This window comes from Macrobrachium nipponense, chromosome 2 (assembly GCF_015104395.2).
Source record: "Macrobrachium nipponense isolate FS-2020 chromosome 2, ASM1510439v2, whole genome shotgun sequence".
NCBI classification, from domain to species: domain Eukaryota; kingdom Metazoa; phylum Arthropoda; class Malacostraca; order Decapoda; family Palaemonidae; genus Macrobrachium; species Macrobrachium nipponense.
The window spans coordinates 128,755,595-128,771,426 of NC_087201.1; the positions used below are offsets into that span (position 1 = coordinate 128,755,595).

Consider the following 15,832-nt stretch of genomic DNA (forward strand, 5'->3'; position numbering starts at 1 on the left):
TAGTGCCTGGTTAATACCAGACTGACTTCCATTAATTATGACTCTCATACCATTTGTTGTCAATGTAGAGGTAAGACTTGCTCTTCCATTCTTGCATGCGACGAATATAAAGACTGGGATCAGGGAAAGTGGAATATTGTCTAGTTATTTAGAAAAACTTGAAAAAGAATAGGCTAAGAAGGGTGGCCGCTAGAGCTGAAAATAAATGACCCTGCTCCTTCTACACCTGTGACCGCTTTCTCAACATTGAACAGTCCTCCAGCTTTTCCTAATTCTCCTTTACCTAGCTCCCAACTTCTGATCCCAATACCACTGCCAGTTTAGAGGCTAGGTTTGATCATAAATTTAATTTGGTTGTGAATAATGTTTCCCAAATTGGGAATTCGGTCAAGTGTTTAACGGTTAAGATTAGTGCAAGTGATCAAGGTGTTAGTGATTTGAAGAAAATGGCTATCCATCCCATCGATACTTCAGGACGAAGGTCCCTGTCAAACTCCCCTAAACCTAGGAGGAGGCAAACCAGAGGTCCTAAAAGGATCTTTGGGTTTGCCCATGGGTAGTTGGCTCCCTAATCCAAGCCTGTAGTGCAAGGATCCCATGACTCTGAGGACAACCATTGGAAAGGCGTCCAACTTGGTATTCATGCTCTTTCCTCCAGTGAGTCATATAGGGATACCAGTGGCGGACAAAACAGACGATTTAAGGATGCTTCTAGACCACTGAAAAGGTAATTTCCAGTGTTGGATCGCCTTTCTCCGCCTGCATGTAAGCGTTCTAAGGATCTGGATTATAGTCCTGAGCCTTCTCTTAGCTTTTGGGATGCTTCCAATCACTCTTCTGCAGTTTCAATGTCAGATCGCCAGTTGATGATGCCCAAAAAGGCTTCTAACTCCCTCGTATTGGGATCCAAGAGTGTTAAGTATTCAGTGGCGGAATCTGAGGGATCCATGGTGTCAGTGGATCCTAAGGGGTTAAAATGTACAGTGGGATCTTACAGATCCAAGAGCTCAGTGGGATCCAGAGGATCCAAGTGTTTACTGAAATCTGTGCAATGGTGAATCCAAACGCCCAGAAGGATCAAAGAGTGTAGTGTTTGAGTGCTCACCTGCACTAGCACATTCGCCATCTCTAAGATTGGCGCCAACTTCTAGTAGAGATTTGGCCTCACATTCTGGACATCACTCCTTTCCACCTGAGGTTCAGGATCCTTCCCTGGATCCGATCAGTCGTCACCTGGATAGCATCTTGGAATTACTTCAAAATCCGTCAACGTCTCACGATTCTGCAGTAGTACCCTCGTCTCCACCTTCAGACGAAGAGGAGGAATCTGATCAGGATCAACCAACGTGGGCATATGCGTCTCTGATGAGATATTTTTTGTATTATTTTCCTGATTTCTTCTCGCCAGCCACGCCCACATACCCAGGATCAGTCTTTACGATGAGACAATCTTTTAAAGACCTTAGATTGCCTAGTCTGGTCCTGACCTCATCGAGAAAAGCCCTGTCTGGCACTAAGCACTCGCAGAGAAGAAGGATGCAGGAAGGGCGTTTTTTTTAGCTCCTCCTCCTCACTTGTCGAAGAAGAGATACCTTTCGTACGTTACTGGAGAAGCTCCTTCTTTGGGAGTTTCTGCCTCCTCCAGCCTGATTGATTCGGCAAGGAGGCTGGCATTTATGTCCACCAAGATCTTGTTCACTGCCTCGGAGCGGGATCACCTAGCATGAGACTCATTTAAAGTTTTTGAAATCTTCAGTTTCCTCGATTGGACCACAGGCACACTAACCAAGAAGAGTGGAAGTTGCACTTCCCTTCAACCAAACTTTGCTTCAGATTAGTTAGTTTTGTCTTGTGCCAATAAAGCGATATGCGACAGCTATAAGAGTTAGCAGCATTGGTTACTGCTGGGATCCTTAAGAAGACATAACAATGGCGCTCATTCACCTCAAAAGGGGTAGCGCCTTCACAGAAATCAGCCTTTCTGTTCGCACCCCTTGGATTGTAGTAGTCTTTTTCCTTGAGCTGCCATTGAGCAAGCAACAGCAGGACTCCAGAAGAAAAGTACCCATGATCTAGCCACTTCTAAGAGGAACAAGGAAACAGTTCATCTTCCTTTGATTTTGTTCTCTTCAAGAACGGTCTCCCCTCTGCAACAGCACCCTTTTCAAGAAGGCAGAGACAAATTCCAGTTACGACCTCGAACTAACATTTGATCAGTACAACCAACAAAGAAATCAATGACCAAGACCTCTTCTCATAAGTGAGGATCTAGTCCTCCATGCTACAGTGAGAGCCAGGCTGCAGCATTTTTGGACCAAATGGGCAGAAAAGAAGGCCAAACCATGGGTTCTGCAAGTCGTCAAAGAACAGTATTCCATCCCCTTCAAACAAAAACCCCCATTAATTTCCTATCTTGTAAACTTGGGAGCTTACTCCAAAGATTTACTGCCTATCAAAAGAGGTTGATTCTCTTCTCAAGAAGAGGGCAGTGGAAATAGTAGATGTCAAAAGGAAGAAGTTTTACAACCATTTATATCTAGTCCCCAAATCATTGGGAGGTTAGAGGCCCGTCCCTGGATGTCAACGCCTTGAATTTTTTCATGAAGGCAAATGAAATTCAAGATGGAAACCAATCATTCAGTCCTGTCAGCCATTCATCAAGAGGATTGGATGGCAACTATAGATATGCAAAACACCTACTTCCATATCCCCATACATCTAAAATCCAAGAAATATCTAAGTTTTACATTCCAGGACAAGGTCTTCCAATTTCGTGCTCTGTGTTTCAGCCTGTTAACTGCTCCCCAAGTTTTAACCGAAGTCCTTGCCCCACTGGCAAAGTGGCTGCAGCTAGCAAGAATCACCATTGTCTGTATCTGGACAATTGGCTCCTTTGCTCCCCATCAAGGTCAAAATGCATGGAGGACATTCTAGAGACTCTTTAGTTGGCCAAGAATCTGGGTCTCCTGATCAACGAATCAAAGTCCCAACTAGTACCAACTCAATCAATTCTATATTTGGGAATGAGGATAGAACCTCAGAGTTTCCGTCTGACATAAGTGTCTTATCCTATCTACAAAAAGTTTGAAAGTTCCTATCTTGCTAATAGCGTACTGCCAACAAGTGGATAAGCCTTCTAGGGACCCTTTCCACCACAGAAAAGTTTGTGCCCTTGGGAAGGCTGCATATGAGACCGCTTCCATTTTTCCTCAAAAAACCCAACCAGACTCCTTTTTGTTCCTGATCGCTCAAGAAATCAAAGAGGACCTCAAGTGGTGGCTCACAGAAGGAGGGTTTGCAGAAGGGAAGTCTCTGTTTCCTCTGAACACCAACTACACACTATACGTTGGGGATCAACTACACACTATACGTTGGGGCGCCATCCTGGAGAATGCAGAAGTCTCGGGGATGTGGTCCAATTCAGAGAAGTACTTAAACATAAATGTGAAGGAATTCAAGGCAGTTCATTTGGCCTTTCAACACTTTGCTACAGCGGTCCACAACTCCAAGTCGACCTTCATTCGGACAACCTGACAGCACTGGCCATGTATAAAGAACCAAGGAGAGACACACTCGTTCTCCCTGTTCGAGGCAGCCAGGGATCTTCTCCATTGGGCTCACGACAATCACACCCAGATTGTCATCAGGCTTATTCAGGGAAAACTGAATGTCATCGCAGACAAGTTAAGTCGTTGCAATCAGGTACTACAGACAGTGGATGCTCAATCCACAAGTGTGCACCGACTTGCGGAGGCAGTGGGGGAAACTGTGGAATAATGGATTTATTATGCAATTGCTGTACAATTCATTTCCATGTATTTAATAAAATCATCTATTGTGAACGCATCCGCATGTGTCGCCCTGTATTATGAACCCCGCACATGCGCATGCTACTTCTTCTTGCTTCTCTTGGCGCGAGCTGCACGCCCTGCAGTGCCTCTGTACATATTTACCTTTTGCTGCTTGGAATAAAGAAATCTACGACTCGGGATATCATTTCTCCCATCCTGCAATCTTTCGTCTTCTAATGTAAGACATCACCACCTATCACCATGGCGCAGTGAGTAGGATACCATTCAGCATTTTCAAGGAACACCGGAATCAGCATTCAAACCCAGCCGCCATTACCCCTCGGCCGCCTTTGGATTTTACAGTGCTAGTGCGGTTTTTATATGTTCATGCAGTGTTTGTGCAGTGCCAGTGCAGTGTAATGTCAGTGCTTTGATTTTAGTGGGTTTTATTTTTCTTGTGCCTTGCCCCAGCTCTATGGGTATCCTTATTTCCATATCCAGCTACAGAGCCCGAGGCACATCCACCCACGCTCATCATTTGCCATACACTGCCGACTCATTTTTTCAACGGTCGAGTGGTCGCTCCCCACTCCCCACCCGACCGCCCACCCCCCAGGAGCCCACCCAGCCCACTCTTCACCGCCTGCCAGTATTCGCCGCACAGTTGAAGAATTATTTACAGTAACTTTTTAATAAAAACTGTAGAAAGTCTTCCTCATCGTTCTTCTCTTCCTTTAAACTGCAGTTGACATTGCAGAAAACTGTTCATAATGGCTTCTGCTTCACATCAAGACGAGCCTGGGGATATGCAACACGACCAGGACCTTGAGGACCGCCAGTTGCCTTCACACCCAGTCTCACCAACAGACCGTCGAACCCTTCCAGGTTTTGCAACGCTGGAAACCCCACCTTTGCTCTCACCGCACTTGAGTATACCGCCTCCCACAGCTCCAAATACGGAGTTAAGGCTCCTCATCAAGTACCTGGAGGAATCTCGACAGGCCGAGTTGGCTGCACGTCGGAGAGAGGAAGAACAACGTCGTTGTGAAGAGGAACAATGTCGTCACGAAGAGGATCTACGCCGCCAAGAGGACAACTTAAGAAGAGAGGAGGAAGCTCAACATTTCACCGTACTGTTGCAGCTACTTAGTGTCAATTCGACCCAGCAGCAAGCAACACCAGCGGACTCGCAACAACTTCCCACACAATCCTCAGTGCCATCGTCCACCCAGCCACCACCCCCACAGAAAGCCATCGCCCAGACCCCGCCGCCCTTACGTCCTGATGCCACATACCAAGTGTTCAGGGAATGGCGTAGATGCTGGGATGACTACAGTGTGATGGTGGACCTAGGGACGTTACCTACCAGGAAACAAATGATACAGCTTCGTATGTGCCTCAGCCTGGAGACCCAAAGAATACTCGAGCACACGCTCAACGTACCACCAGACACGGACCGGAGTGTTGACGAGGTCTTGAATATTCTCCAGGAACACATCAAGAACCTGCGGAATGAAGCTCTACGACGCAGGGACCTGCTCTCCTGCAAGCAGAGGGAAGGGGAAAGCTTCAGCGACTTCTACATCCGACTGAAGCATGTAGCAGAGGAAATCGACGTCTGTCCTGGCCATTCTGCTGTGTGTGAGGAGACTCGGCTGAAAATTATCATTATCATGGGAGTCAGGGACGAGGAGCTCACTCAGAAACTCATTTCCCTGGACGCTGCAGCTTCATTGGCCACCATGGTTAACGAATGTCGCTCCTATGAGGCCACACGGACAGCCACTACCGCCATACGTGCCCCTCCTTCTAAATTGTGCCCCGTCTCCACGTATAAAAAAATCAAAGGACATGGCAACAGGGGTTCTAACTCACTACCAACCCCTAACAAGGACACTTTATGCCCTCAACAGGAAAGTGCCCAGCCAGCGACAGTGTATGTGTAAACTGTGGCTGCAAAGGACACTGGCGCAGGACCCCAAAGTGCCCCGCCAACAAGGCCACATGCAGACACTGCGGCCGAGTGGGCCACTATGACAAGTACTGCCGTCAGCAGATGAACGCCAAGCAGGGTGGCCCGCCCAATGCTACGCCCCCTTCTAGAAAGCCCTCTAACTGTCGCAAGGTCGAGACCCCTTCTTCATCAACTGACTCCTCACCATCACCTATATCCATCGCCCTCACCTACAGGGGTGAGACATCAAAGATAATGATGCTGCCTGACACAGGGCTGATGTATCAGTGATGGGACCCCAGCACTTGGAACTCCTTTGCATTCCCAGGACTGAGCTACAGCCTCCTGCAACATCAGTGACACTCACGGCAGATGGGTCAAAGATGACACCTGCTTTAGGAACCCTTAAGGCCACCTTGTCCTTGGCCAAACGGTCCTGCCACGCCACGATTCAAGTCCACGAGCGTGTTCAGATTCCACTCCTGTCCTATGCAATATGCAAGGAGTTGGCCATCATCCCGCCAGGCTTTCCGCGGCCCATCCTACAGGTCACCCATGTTAACCGATGCAAGGAGCTACCCCTGCATGCTGACACGACCCCTGCTGAGGTCCGAGAGTATTTCTTACAAACCTTTCAGGACGTACTCTTGTCAAAGGAAGACCTTAAAGCAGCTCCACTGAGGCCGATGACCGGCCCTCCCATGAAAATCCACCTTAAGGAAGACGCGGTCCCTTTCGCCATCCACACCCCAAGGCAGATACCCTACGCTTTCCGCGAACCTGTCAAGAATGAATTAGACTCCATGGTACAACAGGGAATCATTAAGCCTTGTGGAGATGAGCCATCGGAATGGTGCCACCCTCTAGTCGTCGTTCCTAAGGCCAAGGGAGTTCGAATCACAGTGGATCTCACAAAGCTGAACGCACAAGTCTCCCGTTCAGCCCACCCTTCGCCCACGCCCTTAGCTGCTGTCCGTGCTGTCGACTCCACCGCCAAGTTCTTCACCACCGCGGACGCTCTACATGGCTACTGGCAGATGGAGCTAGCAGAAGAGGACCGCCACCTCACCACTTTCATTACACCTTATGGACGCTTCCAGCATTGCCGGGGACCTATGGGCTTCGCTGCCACTGGTGATGCCTATTGTTACCGCGGCGACCTAGCTCTCCAAGGCATGAAGAAGTGTGTCAAGGTTGTTGATGACATTCTCATCTTCGACGATGACCTACTGACACACTACCACAGGATCCACGAATTGCTCACCCGCTGCCGCAAAAATGGCATCACTCTCAACAAAGAAAAGTTCACAGTGGCAGAGACTAGAGTGAATTTCTGTGGCTTCACCCTTTCCGAAGAAGGAATTGCTGCTGACCCAGGACGAGTTGCTGCTCTGCAAGACTTCCCTACACCATCCAACCTGACGGACTTACGTTCCTTCATGGGATTAGTAAACCAGTTGACAGAGTTTACCCCAGATATTGCCCTGACTGCACAGCCCCTTCGACCACTCATGAGCCCCAAGCGCTCTTTTCTTTGGACACCTGACCATGACCAGGCCTTCAAACGTGTGAAACAAGCACTTTCAAGCCCGCCTGTTCTTGCGTCTTTTGACCCAACCCTGCCAACCATTCTCCAGACCAATGCATCTCGCCTCTACGGGATAGGCTACGCTCTCCTCCAGGACCATGGATCTGGACATCTCCGAGTAGTCCAGTGTGGATCCCACTTTCTCACAGACGCCGAAACAAGGTATGCAACGATTGAACTGGAGATGCTTGCAGTATCTTGGGCCCTCACAAAGTGCTGCCTATACCTCAAAGGACTGCCAACCTTCACCCTGCAAACCGACCATCGCCCATTGGTGCCTATCATCAACAGCTACACGCTGGACATGGTTGAAAACCCACGGCTCCAGCGAATGAAGGAGCGCATGTTGCAATACCAATTTACTGCAGTGTGGCGCGTCGGCAAGTCTCTATGCATCCCAGATGCACTTTCTCGTGCACCAGTCAGCTACCCAACCTCTGAGGATATGACTGGCTGCGCTGAGGTAACGGCACATGTCAGATCTGTCATCAACGCTACAACAGCTTCCCAGGACGAGGATGCCCCAACCATTGACGCCGACCGGACCCTACAGGACAGGCCGACCCCACCTACGTTCGCCTTCGTGACTGCATCAGTTCTGGGTTTCCCACGAATCGCTACGACCTACATGCATCCTTATCACCGTACTGGAAGCTGCGAGAAGCCCTCTCTACTGATGGCAACCTCGTGCTCTACGGGGCAAGAATACTAGTTCCTGCAGCTCTACGTCGCCACACACTCGCCAGACTCCATGATAGTCACCGTGGTGTCGAGGCTACCAAACGTCGGGCTCGACAAACTGTCTTCTGGCCTGGGATAGACTCGGACATTGCCAACACCGTCGCTGCCTGCGAGCCGTGCCAAGTCCTGCGTCCCAGCCAACAACGGGAGCCTCTCCACAACGACGACCATCCATCCAGGCCCTTTGAGTCAGTATCGGCGGACTTCTTCCAGGTAGCTGGGAAGTCCTTTCTTGTAGTCGCCGATCGCCTCTCTGGCTGGTCTGTGGTTGTCCCTTGCAAGGGTGACACTACTGCCTCCTCGACCATACGGCACTTCTGCCGCTACTTCAGAGAGGTGGGTGTTCCCTTACGCCTGCGCACCGATGGAGGACCTCAGTTTACCAGCAAAGAATTCGCCGACTTCACAGAACGTTGGGGTGTACACCACATCACCTCGTCGCCACATTACCCACAGTCTAATGGACATGCTGAGGCCGCCGTCAAGGCTGTCAAGCACTTGATCCTCAAAACGGCCCCCACAGGAAACATTGACTGCGAGGATTTCGATCGTGGTCTCCTCGAGTTAAGAAACACACCCAACCAGTCTGGTCGCTCTCCTGCCCAGGTACTGTATGGTCACCCTCTCCGTACATGTGTGCCTGCCCATCCTCAGTCATTCACAGAAGATTGGCAGGAAAAGGCCCATAACTGCGACCGCCGAGCCGCTGCCAGAGCTGCTCAGGTGCAGTGCAACTATGACGCCCACGCCCGCCCCCTGCCCAGGCTTAATGTGGGCCAACATGTCCGCCTCCAGGACCCAACATCCCACCGATGGGACACAGTTGGGATTGTCATGGGCGGTGCAAGATCACGCGAGTACGAGATCCGTCTCCCAAGTGGTCGAGTGTTACGTCGGAACCGTCGCTTCCTATATCCACTGCCCAGCCCCAGTCAAGTTCCCAACTCTGATCTCCGTGTGGTCCCTAGCCCAGACATGGAAAAGTCATCAATTCCCTCCAAAGCCCCTCGCAGGTCCCCAACATTGAACAGGCCTACATAATGTACATATCTACATGAAATTTGTTTAGTACGTTCAAAATACCTCTTTGAACGCAAAAGGGGAAGGGGAGGTGTGGAATAATGGATTTATTATGCAATTGCTGTACAATTCATTTCCATGTATTTAATAAAATCATCTATTGTGAACGCATCCTCATGTGTCGCCCTGTATTATGAACCCCGCACATGCGCATGCTACTTCTTCTTGCTTCTCTTGGCGCGAGCTGCACGCCCTGCAGAGCCTCTGTACATATTTACCTTTTGCTGCTTGGAATAAAGAAATCTACGACTCGGGATATCATTTCTCCCATCCTGCAATCTTTCGTCTTCTAATGTAAGACATCACCACCTATCACCAGAAACCATCAATAGATCTGTTTGCAACAGCAAGGAACCATCAGCTTTCCCTATATTGTCCCCAGCTCTGGATTCTCTTACGTGAGCAATGCATGCCATGATCCAGGATTGGTCGAATCTCGATGTTTACACGTTCCCACCCTTCAGTATGGTGAGGGATGTAATAAACAACCTCTCAATGACATTAGTAGGCCCATTTGGCTACAAAAAGAGTGGTTCCAAGATCACCTCAAGCTCCTTGCGGGGTTCCCAAGACTTCTACCACAGCAATGAAGTCTACTCAGGCAACTGCATTTTCACAATTTCCATCAAGGACTATACACTCTTACTTTCAGATTGTCAGGAAGCTTGTCTGAGCAAAAGGCTTTTCGAGACCAGCTGCAGAGGTGATTGCTAAGCTTAGACACCAATCTTCCGCTAAAGTTTATCAGGCCAAGTGGTCAGTCTTTTGCAGCTGGTGCAGAAGACATTATATAGCTAGTGCAAAAGACATTATATCTCATCTTCTTCTACCACTGTAGCCCAACTAGCAGATTTTCTGCTATTTTTAAAAACGTCTGAACAGTTAACCGCAGCCACGATTAAGGGGTATAGTCCCATTCTAAACTCTGTTTAGACACAGAGGACTGGATTTGTTTTGAAACAAAGGCAACAGCAATTTGATTAGATCTTTTGAGGCTACCAACAAGGAGAAGGCTTAATTGTCTTGGAATCTTGATGGTGTTCTAAAATGGATTTCAGGTCCTCCATTCGAACCCATTCAATCTTCAAGCCTAAGGGATCTAACAAGGAAGACTCTTTTTGGTGGCCTTAGCTACGGCTAAAAGAGTGAGCGAGATTCAAGCCCTACATAAAGATGTGAGTTTTTCACAAGGGGAAGTAGTGTGCTCATTCATTTTGGGTTTTCTTGCAAAAAATTGAACTTCAGCTAATACTTGGCCTCGCTCCTTCAAAATTAAGTCGCTGAATGACATCTTCGGTTCTATGGATCAAGAAGGGACTCTATGCCCTGTAAGAGCATTGAAATTTTACTTGGAAAGAACCAAGGCAATCTGAGGCCACTCCCCTAACCATTGGTACTCAGTCAAGGACCCATCGCATCCTGTCTAAAAACAGTTTGGCTTTTTTCTGAGAAATATTATTTGGGAATCCCACTCAAAGGTTTCAGAAGATTTTCCTATTTGTAAGGTCAAGGCCCATAAAGTGAGGGTAGTGGCCACTTCCATGGTTTTCAGGAATAATGTATCTTGCTTTGATTGTACAATCTGTATTTGGTAATTCTTATTTACGTGACACTGAGATAGTTTATAATAATGGTAGTGCTTTAGGACCCTTATCTATAGCTGGCATGGTATTGGGAAACGAAGGGTAGGAGAATATATATATTCTCTTATTTAAACTCGCCTTGACAGTGGTCCTCAAGTTAGCTTGGGGGTACGGTGTACCTGGAGTACCCACCAATCTTGTTGGTGATGGATGGGTAATGGTGATTGAATTTACCATGGCAAGGCCTTGTGTTTTGGTAGCTTTGGCAATCATCAGAGTACTCCTTGATTGCAAAGCATCCCACTCAAGTAAAGGCGACACCGGCTTTACTGCCACGTCTCTACAGGTTGAGGCAAGCTCTGACCAAAGGCAGTATCTTCCTGCTGGAGCTCTCTCACCAAGTAGGTTACAACAAGCATTTTGCTGATGCTAGCTAAACTACTATTATAAATTAATCTTTTTCACTAAGTGTTTTTAGAGTAATATATCTCCATGATTCCCACCTCAGGTCAATGGGGATTCAGCTATAAGTTCCTTATACAAAAATGACATTTTTACAATAAAATTTAATTTTGTATATACATACTTGCTAAGTAACTACATGAACACAGCCCACCCTCCTCTCCTCTTATTCACAGAAGGCAAAAATCAAATCAGGGTCTTAGCTGTGTTGTACCTATACTTCCCCAGAAAGTGGGCGGGGCGGGTTTCCTTTTCAAAACAAAAGAATCGCTGCTGTGATTTTCATTGTAAACTGCTGCGAAAGTAGAAACTTATAGCTATGTAATTACTTGGTAAGTATATACAAAATTTAATTTCATTATAAAAAGGTCATGTTTGTATTAAGGGAGGCAAAAAAAAAAACTGAATAATCTCAATCAAATATCTTTCTTACCTGCAAAAAAGCACTAGATTTACCATGCAAAAATTAAATAAACAAACCTTATTCATTGTAAATCCTTACAAATAATAAATTATCATTATCTCAACTTTGTATATCAGGTATGAAAATATGTCTTACGGGATCTGAGTCTTCAAAATGGCTGTTGGTAACAGGTGAAGTGGAGACTTAATTAGCAATAAATATCACACTGAGAAGTCTTGTAGGGAAAAACTAATTTCATAAAATTAACCTTCTTTTAGTTATTTTTCCCACATTATTATTGCCAATATGAGTTTCTATGAATTTTAGGTATGCTTCTCAACGTTTTGACTGATTTATTTCCTAATTATTTGACACTTCATGATTATCAGTTTTTCCGTCAAGTATTCTTGAAGTCTCATAGTAATTCAGGTGATAATGAAGCAATTCAGGCGATAATGAAGCAATGAGTTCCTCAGATTGCCCTGAAGAATAAACTTGTGCACATCACTCTTGCTTCAAGTGTAAGGAGAGTGCTGTGATAATTCAGATGTTAAAAAAAGCTTACTACATAACTCTCAATATCCTTTAGTGATATTACCTCATAAATTGTTGCAAGGTTATGCACTTTATTCAATGGTTAAAGTATTAAGATTACTACTATGCATATGCACCAATATGAAGGTTAAAAAGGTAAACAAAAAGCCTTCTAGTCCAGATCCAGACTAAAGGCGGAATGGAGGCGGGAAGACTGGTAAGATATTTGCAGTTTTATGTTGGTCTTCCCAATGGTCTCATTAGCTTAGGATATATGATACTCATGAGAGACATAATACAGTGAACCCACCATATTTGCATTCTCAAGATACAGGGACTCAGCTATTCACGGGCTTCTCTAAGGAACATAGATACCATTATTTGCAGAAAATTTGCCTATTCGAGGTATTTTTCACTGAGAAATTTCGACTTAATAATGTATTTTTGTATCAATTTCATGATGAAAAGCCCATTTTGTGATAAAACTATTAAAATATTCAGGTATAAGCATTTTTTTAGGGGTTTTCTTTTGTCTGAACTATCAAAATAGGTAGTTCTAAGCATTTTTTGAGAGGTTTTAAGCATTTGAAGATTTTAGATATTTGCTGGGGAATCTGAAATACATCACCTGCGAATATGGGGGATTCACTGTATCTCTCAATAAACTTATCAATAACGATACAATGTATATGAAAGTAATACAGTAGATTTTCTTCCATATTACTTAAGATTTAGTATGAGAGAGAGAGAGAGAGAGAGAGAGAGAGAGAGAGAGAGAGAGAGAGAGAGAGAGAGAGAGAGAGCTTATTAAAACCTTATTTTTGCTTATTAGTTCCAATAAAATGTATTAATGATGATAAAATTAACAGTAATAAAAGACCAATATATATATATATATCCTAGTGTAATTTCATTCAAGTGTAAATTTTTCATATCTAGTATGAGAGAGAGAGAGAGAGAGAGAGAGAGAGAGAGAGAGAGAGAGAGAGAGAGAGAGAGAGAGAGAGAGAGAACTTGTATATTAGGAAAACTATTCCTCTATTTCTCATTCTCACAATTCTTTGAACAGACACTAAGATATTTGCTAAGATTCACATTTGCTTACTTGCTTACCTGTTTTCACCTATTTCCTAAGTTTTGGAACCTACACAGTATATTCAAAATATAAAATTCCAACTTAAAATACAGTACCAAAACTATATTGATCTTTGTTATTCGAAGTCTAACTCCTATTAGTTTTCCTCATCCCAAAATCTTTTCTCTTAATTAAAGTAGTTTAACATGATCAGGGGAAGTTCTTGAGTTAAGGGTAAATTTAAAAGATGTTGGCCATCAAGGTTGATAACAAAAGAGAACAGATGAAAAGTGAAGGGTCAAAGTTATGCTACAAAGAAACTTTAGTTCTATCTAAAGCTTCCATCCTTTCAAATTGTAAAATGCTAAGGCCTGATCTACAATGAAATAAAATAATTGTAGTACAGATGCTTTACTCCCCCAAAAATTGAAATTATCTTACAAGAAAATCATCAATAGCAAAAAAAAAATAAACACTTACTTGCTGAACGACAGTTACTGCAAATAATTAATGGTTCTGGTTTTCCTCCTTTATTTTTATTTTTTGTGCCACTGCAGACTTTACAATGTGGCAAGCCTTCAATTTTCTCTTCTTTGATATCTGACCCATCAGTAACATCAGGGCCAGGTCTGAAAAAGAATGTCAAGCAATGTGTTAACAGTACATAATTAATGCTCACATCTGTATATTTTACTAACCTTTATGAAATATGGCATTTTTATAATATATTAAGACTTTACATATACTTAGCAAATAATTACATAGCTGTAAGTTAATACTTTACACGGGAGCTCAAAACTGAAAAATCACAGTAGCACTCTTTTGTTTTGGATGTTAGACAGTTGACCTCACCCACTACTGGGGAAGAATAGGTACAACACAGCCAAAGCAGACAATTCATTTGTGCTCAATGTCCATGTGCGGGGAGGAAGGAGGGCTCTGATCATGTAATTATTTGATAAGTATATACTATAAAATTTTATTATAAAAATCTCATATTTATATAAGTAACTTACTAAATAATTACACAGCTGAATCCAACATTGATAGGAGGTGGGATACATGGACATATACTACTTAAAAACACTCAGAAATGGAGATGAATTTGAAATAGTAAATTAGCTAGCATCATGAAATGCTTATTGTAACCCTACCTGTTGAGGGAGCTACAGTAGACAGATACTGCCTCTGGCTGAAGCTCCTCTCAACTTGTAGTTGCATAGCAGCAGAGCCAAGGATCACATCTACTTTAGTGGGTGCTCTGCTACATGAGAGCTAACCCTAGTATATATAATATATACAGATAATATATATATAATCTGTATATCTATATATTATATATATATATAATATATAATTATATATATAATATATATATATAATATATATATATATAATATATAACATATATAGTATTCTATATATCTAGATATAATATGTTTATACAAAGCTTAAAGCTTTCGTCCATCCTCCTGTAGGAACTTGATCACTAAGCAAAATCTTTTGCTTAGGGTGATCGAACGTCCATCCGGAGGGGGATGAGACGAAAGCTTTTAAAGCTTTGTATAAACATATTATATCTAGATAAACAAGGATATTACTGTGGATCCCTCTATTTATATATATATTTATATATAATATATAGATATATATATATATATATACTATACTACATACATGTTTAAAAAATCACAGTAGATGCACGTGACTTCATTAAATAAGCGAATACCACAGGAAAACGATAGTCAGAAATCCAAGCGCTTTCGTCTTTACTAAGACATTGTCAAGGAGCGAATGAAATACAATTGGAGAGAAAGGTCTCAGGTACACAACAAGATCAAGAATACCAGATGGTTAATTGTCAAAAGCATAAAAATTAAGAGATAATCCAGGATTATCGGATATCACATGGTCACAAACCTAAACAGATTTTACCTAACCAAAATTACAAAGTATCTTTACATTCCAAAACATGTTAAAACTGGATATATTAACTTTGTTGCTTATATTTATCTACAACTTTTTTCATTATGAAAGCATCAAGTTTAAATAAACCAAGACTTAAATTTAGAACATTTCTATTATTTGACTTGATGAAACAAGATTCAATGATATTCCTTTTAAATGTGTCATTACATGGGATTAAGGTTCTTGCTTGACTCCAGTTAATAGGATGATCTAAATCTCTCATATGTACGAATAATGCATTCGATATTTGCCCAGTTCTCACAGAATATTGGTGCTGTTTGAGACATTGTGAAAGAGATTTACCGGTCTGTCTGTAATAGACTTGATCACACTTTTTACAAGGAATTTCATATATGCAGCCTGCGGAAGAATCTTTAGGAAGAATTTTTTGTTTTATTTACTAAACTCTTGACATTAAATATTACTGAAAACAACATTTATGTTAAAAAGCTTTTAAAATTCTAGGAATATCTAAACCTTTCATCATAGGGTAATTTTAGAATATTATGCTTACTAAATTCAAGTTTGTCATTAGTTTAAAATAATATGTTTTTTCTAGCTCTTTTCCATGCCACATCTACAAAAGTCCTTGGTATTTAAGTTTCAATGCAATATCATAAATAGTTTTAATTTCAGCGTCAATAAACTGTGGG

General features: G+C 43.4%; 1 protein-coding gene across 1 annotated transcript in view; it reads right to left on the reverse strand.

The window, feature by feature from the left end:
- LOC135220984 (uncharacterized) overlaps positions 1 to 15,832 on the reverse strand; it is a 106,382-nt gene that overhangs the window by 23,941 nt on the left and 66,609 nt on the right. The window contains 1 exon segment of the mRNA XM_064258687.1: positions 13,692 to 13,840. Coding sequence (XP_064114757.1) covers positions 13,692 to 13,840 — 149 coding nt within the window.